This window comes from Haematobia irritans, chromosome 4, assembly GCF_050003625.1.
Source record: "Haematobia irritans isolate KBUSLIRL chromosome 4, ASM5000362v1, whole genome shotgun sequence".
NCBI lineage: Eukaryota > Metazoa > Arthropoda > Insecta > Diptera > Muscidae > Haematobia > Haematobia irritans.
In genome coordinates, this window is record NC_134400.1 from 11,699,325 (window position 1) to 11,712,570 (window position 13,246).

The 13,246-nt window shown below is 26.5% G+C and overlaps 1 protein-coding gene across 1 annotated transcript in view; it reads left to right on the plus strand.

Annotated features, from left to right (window-relative positions):
- The first annotated feature begins 1,543 nt into the window (after positions 1-1,543).
- The window catches only part of SPoCk (secretory pathway calcium atpase), a 256,319-nt gene continuing 244,616 nt past the window's right edge, over positions 1,544-13,246 (plus strand). Inside the window, exon 1 of the mRNA XM_075305464.1 lies at positions 1,544-1,988. Within this exon, the coding sequence (XP_075161579.1) occupies positions 1,632-1,988 (357 nt within the window). The 5' untranslated portion in view covers positions 1,544-1,631. The remainder of the gene's footprint in view (positions 1,989-13,246) is intronic.

The following is a 13,246-nucleotide window of genomic DNA, read 5'->3' on the forward strand; positions in this document are numbered from 1 at the left end:
GAATATCATGAAGTCAATAAATAACTTTAGATTCCATGGATTTAAGTGAAAACAACATTGTCATAAGGTGATATTTGAGAAAGTATCTAAAGGAAGATTTTACTTCCACCCAAGACAACGGGAAAAGGAAGAGAGCGTATTTCCCGTTGGTTTATTTTTCTTTTCTTCGGTGGTTCTTTTATACGGCTTGCTTTTTGAGTGTGTGTGTGTTTACGAGTATTTTCTTTTATTCTGTGTTATTTATGCCATCTTAAACATTCAAGCCGCTCATAGGATTTTCTATGCCGTGTAAGTTTGTCGGTTTGTTTTTTTCCTTTTGAAGAAGACGGTGTTCCAATTTTACCTAACTGGAGTTGTAGTCAGAATGTGTTCTCTCAGCTTCTCAGCCAAACAAAGGAATTGAATACTCCATTTAACAAAAGGAAATATGACGCAGAATAAAGAGGAACTATAGGCAATTCGCCCCTTCGGACAAAAAACCTGTTGGTTAAAATTTTATTTAGAGCACAGCATTTAGTGGCATGTAGTTTGCCATGGCAACACCAACAATTGCACCAAGGCAATTAAAGAATTTCTTAAGCCATTTGTAAAAGAAAATAACAGCAAACAAAAGAGATAGAGAGAGTGAGAGAATAAAATAAACGGAAATACAAAAAATCGATTGCTCCCATTTTCTTGTGTTATTTTAGACAACAACAGCAGCATACCCTGCTAGTGGCAATAGTAACTATTGAGGAAACATTGTGTGCGTAAAAATGTGTGTATAGTTTCTTTAATGAAACGAGTGAATCTATTTAATTAATATATTTACTTCGAATAAAATACAAAGAAAATTTAAAAATGTTTTTTAGTAAGAAAAAAATCGTGACAAAGTGAATCGAAGAATTGTTGAAAAGCTTTTAACCCCACCACCACCGCAATTTTGTCTGGCGAAAGTCCTGTTTTAAGTGCATGACTCACAAGAGAAACCCTAAAAAGATAAACAATAACAACAAACCCCTCAGTAAAGAAAAACGACAACCCCCCCACACACCACACCATATATGTACCAATATCACAACAAATGCACATTGATGGTTTGCCAGCCTAGTGAATTGTCAAAACATAACCGTTATATGTTTACAAGAGAGTGAATGTTTCTATTGATTTTGTCTCTCAGTGTCGGCAATTGAGGAAAAAACAAGAGAACACTCTGTGAAGAGCAGGGCTCTTTCGCTCGTTAGTACATTGAATACCATTCAATTCCTTCAATTAAATCTATTGTCTAGTGATTTTTCTCCAAAACATTGCAATAATTGCATCATCGTTAAGGAATGAAAGAATAACAACAACACCAACATTCACCATGTACCACCCATCAATGTAAAGTCAAAGAGAAACGGAAAACAGTGTTTGTTTTTTTTTGTAAAAAAAATACACTACAACAATCGATATGGAATGTATCTATGCGAGTGTGTGTGTTAAATAAATGTTGCATACTGCAAATAATAGTGAAAAAGTAACATTAAAGCCGACCTAATTGCATATTCTCTGCCGCCGTCGCGTAACTCGTTAGCGTCTCGTCAGGCTTTGATTTTTGTCATTTAGTAGTTGCTGCGTTTACTTGCCCGCTAAGAAAGAAAATTAAGGCAATGAAAAACCATAAGAAATATGCAAAATTACCCCAAGATTTAGATTTAAGTTTTCAAGAACAATTGGAAATTGATACCGCGGCCACTGATGATTTTAATTTGAGTGCCGGTTCGGGTTTAGACGAGGACGACGATAATATATTGGATGATCACGAAGAAGTAGACGACGACGGTGATTGTGACGACGACGACGACGAGGAAGAAGACGAAATTGTTATAGCCACAGCGGCTGCAGCAGCCACAGGTTTGGTTGGTTCTGGTTCGGGACCACGTTTAGCCAACGCTACTGCCATCGCTAGAAAGCAGCAAATTAATCGCAAGGTTTTATCCGGCCTTGGTAGAGATAGTGTTGTTGAGGTAAGTGTATCATATGGTTCCAAATGCCTATCATAATACCAATATGGTAAATTTAAATTCTAGATAGGAGTGAATACAGGGTAGCTAACACTAAGTGTTACCAAGTTCACATTGTCAAACTAGAAATTAATATTTGTTTCTATAGCTCATTATTCCCTGGAAAATTTGGCTACTGGTGGATGTGAAAAACTGCTTACTAAGAGTATTTTTGTGATACCCTCGGCAATACCTTATGCCGGAAATTAAGACTCATCCAACTGTTACCGATTGTCATCACGGTTGTCACTCTGCCAAAATTTTACTTTTTTTGTCGAAATTTTATTTCTATAGAAAATTTTCCCCAAATTTTATTTCAATATCAAATTTTCTCCAAATTTTGTTTCGTCAAAAATTTAATCCTATAGAATATTTTGTCAACATTTTATTTCTGTAGAAAATTTGTTACCATTTTATTTCTATTGAAAATTTTGTTTAAATTTTATTTCTATAGAAACTTTTGTTTAAATTTTATTTCTATAGAAAATTATGTAAAAATTTTATTTCTACAGAAAATATTTTCCAAATTTTATTTCTATAGAAAATTTTGTCAACATTTTATTTCTATGGAAAATGTTGTTAAAATTTTATTTCTGTAGAAAATCTTGTCAAAATTTGAGTTCTATAGAAAATTTTGCACAACAAGTACAATTAGTACTACAGTGAAGTGTGCGAAATTTGATTGAAATCGGTTCAGATATAGATATAGGTCCCATATATATCTTTCGCCCGATATGGACTTATATGGCCCCAGACGCCAGAGTTTTATCCTGATTTGCTTGAAATTTTGCACAAGAAGTACAATTAGTAGTATAGTCAAGTGCTCTAAATTCTATTGAAATCGGTTCAGATTTAGATATAGCTCCCATATATATCGTTCGCCCGATTTAGACTAATATGACCACAGAGGCCAAAGTTGTACTCTGAAATTTTGCACAGGGAGTAGTATTAAAATAGTAACTATGCATGTCAAATTTGGTTGAAATCGGTTCAGATTTAGATATAGCTTCCATATATATGTTTTTCCAATTTGGGCAATAATGGCCAAAATACCCACATTTTCCTTGAAAAATCGAAAACATGTAAGAACGACTTAAATTTTCGTATACTTCTAATACATATCTATCGACCGATAAATCATAAATACACTTTTGCGAAGTAGCCTAAGAATAGCTTCAGATTTAAATGTTTCCAATAATTTTTCTATAGATTTTGTAGAAGTCTAACAAATTCTGTTCAGATCGAGTCAGATTTAAATGTATGTATTTGGGAGAAACCTTTATGCGAAGCACATTTGCCGGGTTTGATATGGTATCGAAAATGTGGACCTACAAAGTGGATAATATAGTCGGCCCCGCCCAATTCTCCAAATTTTATTTCTAAAGAAAATTTTATCAAAATTTTATTTCTATACAAAATTGTGTCAAAATTTTATTTCTATAGAAAATTTTGTCAAAATTTTATTTATAAAGAAAATTTTGTCAAATTTTTTTTCTATAGAAAATGTTGTCCAAATTTAATTTTTATAGAAAATTTAGCAAAATTTTATTTCTATAGAAAATTTTGTCAAAATTGTATTTCTATAGAAAATTTTGTCAAAATTATATTTTTATAGAAAAATTTCAGAAAATTTTATTTCTATAGAAAATTTTCTGAAAAAAAAATTGTGAACATTTTATTTCTATAGAAAAATTTTTGGAAATTTTATTTCTATAGAAAACTATATCAAAATGTTATTTCTATAGAAAATTTTCTCAAAATTTTATTTCTATATAAAATTTTGTCAAAATTTTATTTCTATATAAAATTTTATCAAAATTTTTTTTCTATATAAAATTTTGTAAATTTTTTTTTCTATACAAAATTTTCTCAAAATTTTATTTCTATAGAAAATTTTCTTCAAATTTTATTTCTATAGAAAGTTCTCTTCAAGTTTTACTTCTATAGTTTTTGTCAATTTTGTCAAAATTTTACAGAAATTTTTGTCAATTTTTTTCTGTAGAAAATTTTGTCAAAATTATTTCTATATAATTTCTTTTTTATGGACCTGTGAGAAATACCTTAAACTACACGTATCTAAAGGTATTTCTTATTTCGCATTCATTACCTATCCATGTTGGCAGAATTAAAAAAGAAAATCTATTGCCGTAAATATCGTCAATTACCTACAGTCTGTTCTTATTTGGCCAACATAGTTACCTCAACTAGGACGACAGCAATGAGTGTTGTAAAATTGTGAATTTAAAATCAATTGAAAAAATGGACTACGACGAGGAAAAAGTCAATCCAAACACCATCACGCATACGTATGTGGGAAATCTAATTGGAACATGACACGTAGTCGTCCATTTCATTATTCAATGTAAGAGTGGCCCATAAAAAAGGACAATCTACTGTGGCTAAGGCGAATTTCTTGGGTTAGTACATGATAGGACGAGACGAGACAAGGAAACTAGGGATATGGACAAGACGTTAAGTTGGAAAAATATACACGCATATCAGAAATATGGACAAGGACATTCCAAGAACATATTGGACATGCATACTTGCATGAATATGAATATTGGTGTTGTTGTTGTTGTTGGTGCGATAAGTGTGTAATCCTCTGTGGGACTTAATATCAATATGCATTGGAATATTTCTGCGAAAATACTTAAACAGAAGATTAAACACACAAGGATGCAGACAGAAAGCTAAATATTCCATGGATAACGGCAATGTAGATGGTAGTACACGAAGTATTACCAAGTTCACAGTTATATATAGCCATTAGGATCAATATTCATTATGGCGCTTCTTTACTCTACCTTTTCTTCCAACAAATCTCTGCTAATTGTGAGACCCTTGTACCCAGTTTGCCTGAATATTAAAAAAAAAATAAATATTAATAGTAGCACAATCACTGTGCGCCATTTGGTTTTAATGGGTATTTGGATGTGGACGATTTTCTGTCCATGCATCAACAATTGTTAATCCGTTTACATGTGTATAACCCGCATACATATATACACAATACGCTTATATGCGAATATACTGTATTTGTATGTCCATATGTAATCGGGTTTTACATCAACAGTCCATTAAAATACCCATACAAAATCAATCGTATACGAAATGCCATCTCTCTATCTCACTCCAGATAGCAACGATTGCCAATGAATGTGTGTGAATGGACATGAGGAACAAGCAACAAGAAATAAAGCTTTTATGAAAACATTATGATAAGGATTGAAATGAAAGTAGGCACAAAACTACGAAATAAAATAAGACAATATTTTCTCTCAATACATACGATATAAGCCATCAGAGCCATCATTAATGATATAGGGTTGATCTTAGACCACAAGAACACTGGGAGAAAATTTACATTAATATTACATAGAAATACAATTTTTCTAAAATTTTCTATAGAAATAAAATTTTGTGTTTGTTGTTGAAAAAAAATAAAATTTTGAAAAAATTTTCTATAGAAATAAAATTTTGACAAAATTTTCTATAGAAATAAAATTTTGACAAAACAAATTCTATAGAAATAAATTTTTGACAAAACAAATTCTATAGAAATAAAATTTTGACAAAATTTTCTATTGAAGCAAAAATTTTGACAAAATTCTCTAAATATATGAAATTTTGACAACATTTTCTATACAAAAAATCAAATTGGACAAAATCTTCCATAGAAATAAAATTTTGACAAACTTTTCTATAGAAATAACATTTTGACAAAATTTTCCATAGAAATAAAATTTTGACAAAATTTTCTATAGAAATAAAATTTTGACAAAATTTTCTATAGAAATAAAATTTTGACAAAAAAATTCTATAGAAATATTTTCTATACAAAAAATCAAATTGGGCAAATTCTTCCATAGAAATAAAATATTGACAAACTTTTTATAGAAATAAAATTTAGATAAAATCTTCTATACAATTTTTACAAAATTTTCTATAGAAATAAAACTTTGACAAAAAAATTCTCTAGAAAAAAAATTTTGACAAACTTTTCTATAGAAATAAAATTTTAACAAAATTTTCTAAAGAAATAAAACTTTCACAAAAAAAATATAGAAATAAAACTTTGATAAAAAAAAATCTACAGAAATAAAATTTTGACAAAATTTTCTATTGAAGCAAAAATTTTGACAAAATTTTCTATTAAAGCAAAATTTTTGACAAAATTCTCTAAGGATATGAAATTTTGACAAAATTTTCTATACAAAAAATCAAATTGTGCAAAATCTTCCATAGAAATAAAATTTCGACAAACTTTTCTATAGAAATAAAATTTTGACAAAATTATCTATAGAAATAAAATTTTAACAAAATTTTCTATAGAAATAAAATTTTGACAAAATTTTCTATGAAATAAAATTTTGCAAAAATTTTCTATGGAAATATAACTTAGAAAAAAAAATCGATAGAAATAAAACTTTGACCAAAAAAATCGATAGAAATAAAACTTTGACCAAAAAAATTCTATAGAAATAAAATTTTGACAAAATTTTCTATTGAAGCAAAAATTTTGACAACATTTTCTATTGAATCAAAAATTTTGACAAACTTTTCTATAGAAATAAAATTTGGACAAAATTTTCTATAGAAATAAAATTTTGACAAATTTTCTATAGAAATAAAATTTTGACAAAATGTTCTATAGAAATAAAATTTTGACAAAATGTTCTATAGAAATAAAATTTTGACAAAATTTTCTATAGAAATAAAATTTTGACAAAATTTTCTATAGAAATAAAATTTTGACAAAATTTTCTATAGAAATAAAATTTTGACAAAATTTTCTATAGAAATAAAATTTTAACAAAATTTTCTATAGAAATAAAATTTTGACAAAATTTTCTATGGAAATAAAATTTTGCAAAAATTTTCTATAGAAATATAACTTTAACAAAAAAATCGATAGAAATAAAACTTTGACCAAAAAAATCGATAGAAATAAAACTTTGACCAAAAAAATTCTATAGAAATAAAATTTTGACAAAATTTTCTATTGAAGCAAAAATTTTGACAACATTTTCTATTGAAGCAAAAATTTTGACAAACTTTTCTATAGAAATAAAATTTTGACAAAATTTTCTATAGAAATAAAATTTTGACAAATTTTCTATAGAAATAAAATTTTGACAAAATTTTCTATAGAAATAAAATTTTGACAAAATTTTCTATAGAAATAAAATTTTTACCAAAAAATTCTATAGAAGTATTTTCAATACAAAAAATCAAATTGGGCGAAATTCTCCATAGAAATAAAATTTTGACAAAATTTTCTATAGAAATAAAATTTTGATAAAATTTTCTACAGAAATAAAATTTTGACAAAATTTTCTACAGAAATAAAATTTCGACAAAATTTTCTATAGAAATAAAAAGTTTGACAAAATTTTCTATAGAAATAAATTTTTTTTTGACAAAATTTTCTATAGAAATAAATTTTTTTTTGACAAAATTTTCTATAGAAATAAATTTTTTTTTGACAAAATTTTCTATAGAAATAAAATGTTGACAAAATGGTTTATAGAAATAAAATGTTGACAAAATTTTGGCAAAATTGTCTATCGAAATAAGATTTTGACAAAATTTTTGAAGGAAATGAAATTTTGGGAAAATTTTCCAAAGAAATAAAATTTGTCACCATTTTTTGTTTCTGTGTGGATTTTTTAGTTTCCATTTCCATTTTACTGTTTTATTTCGGTTTTCATTTAGAAACTTTTTTTAGTGTAGTTGGTTGTATGTAGTAGAGCAATGGCGTTTGAAAAAAAGGCTGCAGTAAATGAATATGGAAAGGGGGATTTGTTCGGCCATTATGTTGACAAACTATAAAAAAGCTTATTAAAGATATTTGTAGTAGAATTCACACACACATAGCTGATGTTGATGCTGATGAGGGACTTTGGTATTTATGCTGTGACCATCCCCATCCATTCATATCCTTTTCCTTTCTCAACTCCTTCTCCAACCCCAACTCTTCCTCAAAATTGGAGAATTGTTGGCCTGTCCTTTTTTATGCTTACCACCGTGTAAAAATGTTAGTTGTAGACATTTTAAGAGGATTATTGGGTTGTCATCGTTATTCTTTGTCCCATTTGATGATGTCATTTGAAAGGACACTACCGATTTGTTTTATTTTAAATGGCAGAACAACAAACGAAATTTTGAATTTATTTGCTTAGGTTGACTTGAATGCTTGGCAATAGCAAATATTGCGAAAAGCAAACCAATTTTGTTGGTGATTGATGTCCGTTTCACAAGCCTTGCCACAGCCACTTAAAATATCCTATTGTCTTAAAATCAAAGAGACCGGAAGTTACTTAAAACGAAATCGTTTATAAATTCAAATGATTTTAATCGCTTAGGTTTCGATTCCTGTTCATTGTTCAAGAAAATAATATTTGCAAAATTGCTTATGGGAAATTTTCATTTTGTATATGAACCAGAAGTTCAGAAAGTTCCTTTACTACTTAATGTGGCACTTTTCGAATAAACCACTTAAAAAAAATAAGAAAAATTTACCGAATTTTATAAATCTTTTTTAGAATTTCATTTCAATAGAAAATTTTCTGAAAATTTTATTTCTATAGAAAATTGTATGAAAATTTTATTTCTTTAGAAAATTTTCTGAAAATTTTGTTGCAATAGAAAATTTTCTCAAAATTTTATTTTTTATTTCTATAGAAAATTTTCTCAAAATTTTATTTTTTATTTCTATAGAAAATTTTCTCAAAATTTTATTTCTATTGAAAATTTTCCAAAATTGTATTTCTATAGAAAATTTTCACAAAATTTTATTTCTATAGAAAATTTTCTCAAAATTTTATTTCTATTAAAAAATTTGCCAAAATTTTATTTCCATAAAAAATTTTGCCAAAATTTTATTTCTATTAAAAAATTTGCCAACATTTTATTTCTATAAAAAATTTTGCCAACATTTTATTTCTATTTCTGGTTGAAAGTATTCCTTAATTTTTTTATAAAAAATATCGTCAAAATTTTATTTCAATGGAAATTTTGTCAAAATATAGGGAATTTTCTGAAAATTTTATTTCTATAGAAAATTTTCTCATCAAGGAGATCAACTTGTTAGCCGCTTTGGGCCTTAAAATTTTATCAAATCTTCATTTCTGGTCTGCTGTTGACCCAAGATGGGGCTCAATTTGTTGGTTTCGGAACCATCTAGGGCCTTAGAATGTAAATCATAGTTGTAGTTAATAACTATAAACGTTTTATAATTTTCTTTCTCTGTATACATCATGCATTTTGTCCCCTTTTATCAGGTTACTTCATCTTTGAAAGCCATTAGCTTGAAGCTTGCAATGGTGATGAAGATGTTCATAAGAGGATTACGAAGAAACAAACAAGAAAATATTTTACGTTGAAAGCAAAATATTATTAAAATGGAACTTTGATAACATTTACGGTTCATTTGAGCTTTTACCTTTATCGCAGGCCACTTCATCAGTTCGGGTTCTTCCACCCCCCAATTCATGACCAAACCATGGATCAATTTAGTTATTCACCCACCACCCACCTGAATAGAATTTCTACTTTTCCGGTAAGACTTCTTCTCCTCCTTGTGATGATGGCCAAATATTTAATGAGTGTAATAATACAAACCATTCAAGGAAAATTACCAAAACATCAATTTCCATTTTATTTTCTCCCTCTTCCCACCACCACACCCCCACCCATATTATTTTCTTTGTGTTGTATTTAATGAGCTCGCCTCCATGGCGTAAGCAATAGAATTTTAAAATGTTTATAGAATATAATTATGGTCGTTAACTCGATGTAATTTTTGCATATCATTATAATAAGTCTATATAATAAAATAATTTCATAAATGCTGCCTGAATATAGGCAATGGATTTTATTTAATCAAATATGACAAAATGTATACGAAATGGGAAACCACAATACGTTTTATAGCATCTTTTTAGGCTTGGGTAAGAATATTTTAAAGTTTCTGTGAAATTTTTAAGAATTTAAAAAGCTTCCATTAAAACTCTTTACAAGTTATATTATACTTATAATAATATTACCAACATTACAGAGTAGTTGACACGCAATGTTACCCATTGAATACTTGTACATCTGTAGCAATAATAGAAATAATATGGCAAAGATAGAAATAAAATTTTGAGAAAATTTTCTATCAAAATAAAATTTTGCAAAAATTTTCAATAGAAATAAAATTTTGGAAAAATTTTCTATCGAAATAAAGTTTTGACAAAAATTTTGATCAAATTTTCTATAGAAATAAAATTTTAACTAAATTTTCTATAGAAATAAAATTTTGACAAAATTTCTATAGAAATAAAATTTTGACAAAATTTCTATAGAAATAAAATTTTGACAAAATTTTCTATAGAAATAAAATTTTGACAAAATTTTCTATAGAAATAACATTTTGACAAAATTTTCTATTGAAATAAAATTTTAACAAAATTTTCTATAGAAATAAAATTTTGGCAAAAAAATCTATAGAAATAAAATTTTGACAAAATTTTCTATTAACACAAAAATTTTGACAAAATTCTCTAATGATATGAAATTTTGACAAAATTTTCTACACAAAAAATCAAATTGGGCAAAATCTTGCAAACTTTTCTATAGAAATAAAATTTTGACAAAATTTTCTATAGAAATAAAATTTTGACAAAATTTTCTATAGAAATAAAATTTTGACAAAATTTTCTATAGAAATAAAATTTTGACAAAATTTTCTATAGAAATAAAATTTTGACAAAATTTTCTACAGAAATAAAATTTTGAAGAAATTTTCTGTAGAAATAAAATTTTGACAAAAAAATTCTATAGAAATAAAATTTTGACAAAATTTTCTATTAACGCAAAAATGTTTACAAAATTCTCTAATGATATGAAATTTTGACAAAATTTTCTACACAAAAAAATCAAATTGGGCAAAATCTTCCATAGAAATAAAATCTTGCAAACTTTTCTATAGAAATACAATTTAGACAAAATTTTCTATGGAAATAAAATATTGAAGAAATTTTCTATAGAAATAAAATTTTGACAAAATTTTCTATAGAAATACAATTTTGACAAAATTTTCTATAGAAATAAAATTTTGAAGAAATTTTCTATAGAAGTACAATTTTGACAAAATTTTCTATAGAAATAAAACTTTGACAAAATTTTCTATAGAAATAAAACTTTGACAAAAAAAATTCTATAGAAATAAAACTTTGGCAAAAAAATTCTATAGAAATACAATTTTGACAAAATTTTCTATTAACGCAAAAATTTTGACAAAATTCTCTAATGATATGAAATTTTGACAAAATTTTCTACACAAAAAATCAATCATTGGGCAAAATCTTCCATAGAAATAAAATCTTGCAAACTTTTCTATAGAAATAAAATTTAGACAAAATTTTCTATAAAAATAAAATTTCGACAAAATGTTCCATAGAAATAAAATTTTGACAATATTTTCTATAGAAATACAATTTTGACAAAATTTTATATAGACATAAAATTTTGACAAAATTTTCTATAGAAATAGAATTTTGACAAAATTTTCTATAGAAATAGAATTTTGACAAAATTTTCTATAGAAATAAAACTTTGACAAAAAATTCTATAGAAATAAAACTTTGACAAAAAAATTCTATAGAAATAAAATTTTGACAAAAATTTCTATTGACGCAAAAATTTTGACAAAACTCTCGAAGGATATGAAATTTTGACAAAATTTTCTATACAAAAAATCAAATTGGACAAAATTTTCCATAGAAATAAAATCTTGAGAAATTTTGTATAGAAATACAATTTTGTGAAAATTTTCTATGGAAATAAAATTTTGACAAAATTTTATTTTTTTAATTTTTTTTATTTTATTTAAAATAGAAATAAAATTTTGACAAAATTTTCTCTAGAAATAAAATTTTGACAAAATTTTCTATAGAAATAAAATTTTGACAAAATTTTCTATAGAAATAAAATTTTGACAAAATTTTCTATAGAAATAAAATTTTGACAATATTTTCTATAGAAATAAAATTTTGACAATATTTTCTATACAAATAAAATTTTCTATAGAAATACAATTTTGACAAAATTTTTTATAGAAATAAAATTTTGACAAAATTTTCTATAGAAATAAAACTTTGACAAAAAATTCTATAGAAATAAAATTTTTACAAAATTTTCTATTGACGCAAAAATTTTGACAAAATTCTCTAAGGATATGAAATTTTGACCAAATTTTCTATACAAAAAATCAAATTGGACAAAATCTTCCATAGAAATAAAAAAAAATTTTCTATAGAAATAAAATTTTGACAAAATTTTCTATAGAAATAATTTTTTGACAAAATTTTCTATAGAAATTAAAATTATGACAAAATTTTCTATATAAATAAAATTTTGATAAAATTTGCTACCGAAATAAAATTTTAACAAAATTTTCTATAGAAATAAAATTTTGACAAACTTTTCTATAGAAATATCTTTTTTTTACACACCAGCTAGATGCAGATGATTTTTTTTTTATTTTCAAAATTTATCCATGTCAATACTCTGGAGTAGGAGGAAATTCAAAACAATAACCACATGATGGGATTGTCCTATCTATCTCTACAGCAGCTCATCTTGAATACAATGTCATTGTATTATAGCCATTTTTCAAAATTGTTTAACGAACCATTAATCATAGTGTTGTGTAGTGAAACTTATCATCGTTTTTTCGTTGTCACTATACCTAGTCGTTTAACCGATATAACCGATTGTTGGCGGTCTTTAGTGTTAGCGTCCTTAGGTTTTATGTCATATCTTCTGGTTTTTGGTGTTCGCCTTCGTTGCAGTTGATAAGCTTTTGCAACGAATAACCAGCTATTATCTTTTGTGCCAGAAAGTGAGGAAGGTGGGAGATACTCCCGCCAAACTCTACAGGATTTGTTTTTCCCATCTAGTTTTTTGGGGAACTATAACAACCAAAGTTTACAAAATATGCATTTTCTGTTACATGTCCTTGCCAGGAGTGGGAATAATGTTTGCCCCTTGCTAAACTACATCGACAATGATATGCCATCCAGTAAGCCTTTCCCACTTCCTTTGTTTCTGGCAAAGTAAAAAAAAAAACGAAACGCAGCCAACTACTGAGCTGAGCTGTCAACTATAATAGGGATCTCTTGTTGCCATAAAGAACGAACATCCAATGTGAGGAGTTTTAGTTTTTTTTGTGC